Source organism: Microtus oregoni, unplaced genomic scaffold (assembly GCF_018167655.1).
Source record: "Microtus oregoni isolate MIOR12 unplaced genomic scaffold, Mior012 000054F_ref0000373, whole genome shotgun sequence".
Taxonomy (NCBI): Eukaryota; Metazoa; Chordata; class Mammalia; order Rodentia; family Cricetidae; genus Microtus; species Microtus oregoni.
This window is the reverse complement of record NW_024543830.1, coordinates 302,239-307,909: the sequence shown is the minus strand read 5'-3', so window position 1 is coordinate 307,909 and position 5,671 is coordinate 302,239. Positions and strand designations below refer to the sequence as shown.

General features: G+C 48.8%; 1 protein-coding gene across 1 annotated transcript; it reads left to right on the top strand.

The window, feature by feature from the left end:
- Positions 1 to 333: 333 nt before the first annotated feature.
- LOC121437763 (keratin, ultra high-sulfur matrix protein-like) lies at positions 334 to 5,064 on the top strand. Its single transcript, XM_041637840.1, has 3 exons — positions 334 to 812; positions 4,251 to 4,415; positions 4,857 to 5,064. The coding sequence occupies exons 1-3, from the start codon at positions 334 to 336 to the stop codon at positions 5,062 to 5,064; spliced, it is 852 nt and encodes a 283-aa protein (XP_041493774.1).
- The last annotated feature ends 607 nt before the right edge of the window (positions 5,065 to 5,671 follow it).

Sequence of the window (5,671 nt, the reverse complement as noted above, 5' to 3'; positions counted from 1 at the left end):
GGGTGGGGCTGAGAGCATCTTAAAGATGAACAAGGGGAAAGAAGGGTTTGGAGGGAAGGAAGGGTCCATCTGGAAATGGAAGGTAATAAAAAGTTATGATCAGTACCTTCTTGACCTTACAATGAATTCATTTGAAAAGGTGAACTGCCTACATTGGGATCATCTGTACTTTTTATTTTGGAAGTGAACTTGGGAGGTTGGGTTTTAAAATATCTAATCACCAAAGAGGTAAAATACTGTAAATTCATCATTTAGTCTTCAAAGCAACATTATTGGGTTTGCCGATCATAAAATTCTTTCATTATTTTTCAGTTTTATCCAGTTCCTTTCAAAATGTCCTGCCAGCAGAGCCAGCAACAGTGCCCACCTCCTCCTCCTAAGTGCAAGACACCCAAGTGTCCCCCTGCTCCTTCCTGCTGTGGCTCCAGCTCAGGGGGCTGCTGCAGCTCTGGGGGTGGCAGCTGCTGTTCCAGCCATCACAAGCCCCGATTCTCTCTCCGTCGCCGACGTCACAGCTCTGGATGCTGTAGCAGCGGTGGCAGCAGCTGCTGTAGCAGCGGTGGCAGCAGCTGCTGTAGCGGCGGTGGCAGTAGCTGCTGTAGCAGTAGCTGTGGTAGTAGTGGTGGCGGCAGCAGCGGTGGCGGCGGCAGCAGTGGCGGCAGCAGCAGCTGCTGTGGCAGCAGCGGTGGCAGCAGCGGCGGCAGCAGCAGCTGCTGTGGCAGCAGCGGTGGCAGCAGCGGCGGCGGCAGCAGCTGCTGTGGCAGCAGCGGTGGCGGCGGCAGCAGCGGTAGCAGCAGCCAGAAGTCTGGAGGTTGTTGCTGACCCGGGGAAGAAGACCACGGAGAGCAGTGCTGACGAAGGAAAACGGGCCAGCCAGAGTGTCTCCTCTTCTCCAGCTTTCCTGCAGAAACACTTCTATAATTCTCTGTTTCCTTTCTTCATCCCCACAAAGCTCAACTACCGTGAGGTTTTGAGGTCTCGCGGTCTCACCTCTGAGTCTCATTGGCTTTACTTTTTCTCTCAGACACAACAGTCTGGGGATGAGATGTTAAAACTCAGCTCTGAAGCACTTTTCTGGTAACAATAAAGCTTTTGATTCCTGATGTCGTGGCCTCCCAGTACTGTTTTGTTTAGCCCTCCCATCTCACCCTCCACATCGAGCAATATTCCCTTCCTTTATCTAAAGTGTATATTGTGGTACGGAATCCACTTAAGAGCCCTGGGAAACAGCGTTCACTTAGGACTCTGGACTTGGAAACTTCAAACATGAAAATAAGAATCATGTCTGAGATCCGTGCCCCTTATCAGTTTGCCAAAGTGGAACTAGGAATAGGATGAGATGAAGCAGGCAATACCCAGAAAAAAGAAAAAAAAGCAGTTTGAGAGGGTGTCCTTCAAAAGTGAGCAGCCAGCCGTTTGGAAACGTTTTCCTGATAATCGTAGAGAGTAAGATTTCCTGAAGTGCCCATTGTGGGCTCTAGTGAGTAGGCACTGCTTTCTGGTGATTAGTAGTGGGCATGCAGGAGATCTGAGTGGAAAAGCATTTCGAGAGGAGAAGCTGAGAAGACAGGTGTGAAATGATGGAGTCCACTTTGCTTGGACTCTAGAATTTTAGGTTTGGGTCTGAATAGAGAACAAAGACATCATCTCAGTCAAAGATTGTCCCCACATGGTGGTGGTGGCCGTGTAGCTGCTGCTGCTGCTGCTACTGGTGGTGGTGGTGGTGTATGTATGTGTGTGTGTGTGTGTGTGTGTGTGTGTATAAAGGACAAGGGTACTTCAATCACTGAGCTTGGGTGTTGATGTAATATTCCTCTGGGATTGGGATGGTTTCTTCAGGAAATATTAAAAGTGTTTGTGACAGGAAAGATAATTACAAATCAGCTTTCCTATACAAGATAAGCAGCTAGTACCTCCTTTGATCAGAGTTAAAACTGTTGTAAGCTGGAGTAAGGGGTCCGTTCAGTGAGCAGTTACTTGATCTCTCTTCATATCGATTCTTATCCCCCTGCTTTTTTATCACCTTTTGCATAGTTTTTCAGAGGGGAACCCACCTTATTACCTCATGACTTCCTTCCCTTTTCTAACATTGATCTCATTTCTTGGAATGTCTTACCTCTCGTTGGCGAGAGGTACTCTAGACACAGTAGGCAACCTGTTAATCAGGCTCTAAAGCCAGGGCAAAGGAAACGGGTATCGTCGATGACTTGTCTTTCCTTGTCTGTTTCCTCATGTCACACCCAGCACATACATCCCAGTGTCTGTCTCTCACTCTCAACCCCTGAATATTCATCTTAGATTCTCTTGTGTCTCATACTCATGGTTGTTGTGGCCAGGTAGTTGTGGTGATTGAATGGCAGTTCGAAGGTACCTAGCCTCCAAAGTGTCCTCCAGTTTTAAAAATCAGCTCATCAAAAGCAGTAATTACTGAGGGGACTTTGGGGCCATCTGTTTGTTTAATCTCCTCCTCTTCCTTCTTGGCTCTTTTATTTTATCCTTTTCTTTTCTTTTTCTTCTTTGTTTGTTTTGTCTTTTCCCACAGTGGCAGTAGTCCCAGGGAAAATCTATTCTTAAGGGAGATGAGATCAGAAACAGGAGGTCCACGAGTAGTTTGCTATTTTTCTTTCAATAGGCCCACATCCCTCACCCATTTTTGTCTGAGATTCACCAGTGACTTCTTTTGGTCTTAGTGGTCCTTTAACTTTGCCTGAGTTTCTCTTCTTGTCAATAGTGACAGGAAGAAACCACCAATGGGGTTCGATCCCCCACCGTCATCTTTATTCAACTCTCCCTAGATGCATTTAGACAAACCCACAGGGTTTATCACACAGCCTGCAGCCTGCCACACAAGACAAGAATCAAGGGCCATAGAGATGCAAATAAGACAACACATGATAAGGAGCTGGCTACACATGAATGGTGTGTGGGAAAGTGGAATGGTGCCTGTGTTCTCTTACCCCCACGACATGGTGCGCGTGTGCGCGTGTGCGCGTGTACATGTATTGGGCACCCGCATACGGCATTTAAGATAGCAGAGAGGACCCCAGACCTCTCTTCAGTAGCGCCTCAGGCCTTCTCTGAGCATGCACACAGCCCTCCCAGCTATGAACAGTGTCCTGTTTGGAAAGTAAACACACCACAGCAATCCTGGCACCTCTGTGGAGTGACTTGGATATCCACGTGCACCACCTACAGTGCTACCTGAGTGATGAATGCCTCTGGGATGTAAGCATCAGCTGAGCACATCTGTTGAGAAATGGGCCCCTCCCAGGAACCTGAACTTGTCGGAATCTTATAAAAGGTTCTCTGGCCATGCGCTGTTCAGTCTTCTGCCTAACAGGTGGCAAGTTCCAGTTGGAGAACTGAGTGAGTCTTCCCGTGGAGCCAAGGTCGAGTAAGTATCCAAGCTGGGTCTGGGGGAGGAAGCTGGGAAGAGAGGAAGACAGAAGGGAGGAGGTAGGGCACATCTGGGAATGTAGCTGTGGAACGACAGCTTCTAGTGGACCAGCCTTTCCAGTTGCCTATGAAGATGCAAAGGTCTGTCGTGAGCTGAATTTTGAAAGGTTCTCCAGCCTGTCAAGGAGTTGTGACTAGAGCCCAGGTTTTAGGCTCCCTAGTTATGTTATTCTGGTTCTCTGCCATGACTAGGCTTTTCTTTATTATAAGGGGAACAGGCAAGAAAGAATGTGCAGGGCATGCGTTTGTGTTTTCAGAGTCTCTATACAGAAGAGGGGGTGGGAAAACAGGTGGTCGCTGGGTGTTTTCTGACAGATGCGATGGTCATACATTAATGGAGATGACCACTTGAAAGGCTGTGTGCCCCAAGTACAGTGGGGAAAGGGCAAGAGAAAGAAGACACATTGTAGCCATATCCTCTTTCTTTTCTACCATGGAAACCTTGGACGATCTTTATACCAGTTAGGGAAACTGCATTGATCCTTTGTATATTGTTTCCGGTTTTCTGCCTCTGCCACCCACCTGAAGCAGCTTTTTGGGATTTGTTTCTTTGCTTCCCTTCTTTTCTTTTCTTTCTCTCAACCCTCTTGCCCCAAGCCAGACTTTAAGTCAAGTGCCAAACATTCTGACTTCCACTATTGGAAAGAAAAGGCGGGCTTTTTGAAAGGTTGTCTTTCTTACAGATTCGCCTTGACAAACGCAGCGATGTCTCAGCAGGGCGCCAAAGGCTTTTCCAAAGGGTCTTCCCAGGGCTCAGCCCCCTGCTCCGCCCCGACGCCCGCCCCCGCGCCCTCCTCCTCTTGTTGTAGCCGCGGCTGCTGCGGAGGCGGCGGCTGTGGCAGCTGTGGCTGCGGCGGTGATTCTGGCTGCTGCGGCTCCAGTTCCACCGGCTGCTGCTGCTTTCCCAGGAGGCGCCGCCGACAGCGCACTAGCGGCTGCTGCTGCGGGGGAAGCCAAAGGTCCCAACGCTCCTGTAACAACCAGAGCTCAGGCTGCTGCGGTGGCTGCTGAGAGTCCACAGAGCTGCACATCCTACAGCGGCCCCTCTGCTGCTCCCACCCTGTCCTCCACAGTAGCAACAGGCAGGATCAGTCTCGGAGATTGGTCCCCCTGAAGCTAACTGCACTTTGATGCTCAGAAACCTCACCCTGTTCTCGGCCCTGTCCCCTCATGCTTATTTTCCTCCCAGGGAATACAAAAGTCAAGGGTGGGACATCAGACAATGTTATGGGCGGGGGCTTGGGCACAGCAGTGTTGAAAAATAGATCTACTTATTTGATTGTCCTCCGAAGACGTCACAATAAAGCTTCTACCTCTTATGAACGCTTCTTTTCTTCTTTATTCCTTTCTCCGTGCCTTCATTTTTCTTATTTTATTGCCCTTTATACGACTTCTTAAAGGCTCATGCCTGAAGGAGAACACACCGGCTGCTCTGTGTCTTCTAAGGATTCTGCGTCCGCAGCCACATCTACTTTGTGTAATGACTCACTGAAGTGGGCGCTGCTGCGTCCGTTTTTTACTGAGGGGAAACTAGCGTTAAGCTCTGAGTCACTTCAGTATGCTGGCAAGAAGGAGGTGACTGCGAGATTTCAAAGAACGTTCTCCTAATTGCTCTGCTTAGGTTGATCTGCCCTGAGTTGTCAAAACCCTTGTGTTCCTCCCCAGAGCAGCCCCTGTGTCGGCCCCCACCTCCCGCTCAGCACCCTTTCATTAGGCTCAGGTAGCTGGGGACTATGATTTGGATTAGCAACTTCTGAAGCTTTGAATTCAGTCCCGCTGAAACTTCTTTCTCTTCTTTCGGGTTTCATTCTGTTCCTTCTTATCTATTTCCTCTCTTTCTTCCCTTCTTTCCTATCCCTTCTCCTCCCCTCCTTTCCCCTCACCATCTCCCACCTCACAAAAACGCCCAAGTTTTCTTTTTCTGGTGGTGGAAGACCATTTACCTTTGCTTAGCATTTTCTGCACCTACCAGGAGCCAGGGACTCTGAGGTCTGATCTATGCAGCTGAGGCATGACCATGAACTACAGATCTCCCCTTGGCTATGGCTGTCAGACTGAATCACACTAGCATAGGAAGCCATATGAGCAGAGAGTTTACTGTTCATTCTAGGTAAGACCCCTTAGCCTAGTGTCTTCTAGGTTCAGAAGGGATGGTATAATAATGGTAACAATAACAGCACAAAAATAGCTCACATTTGCTGAACACTAATTTTGT

Coding starts and splice junctions, on each gene's coding strand:
- LOC121437763 (XM_041637840.1), top strand. CDS start 334: ATGTCCTGCCAGCAGAGCCAGCAACAGTGCCCACCTCCTCCTCCTAAG. Junction 813..4,250: donor AGCAGCCAGAAGTCTGGAGG/TTGTTGCTGACC, acceptor CCCCGCGCCCTC/CTCCTCTTGTTGTAGCCGCG. Junction 4,416..4,856: donor TGCTGCGGGGGAAGCCAAAG/GTCCCAACGCTC, acceptor GACTTCTTAAAG/GCTCATGCCTGAAGGAGAAC.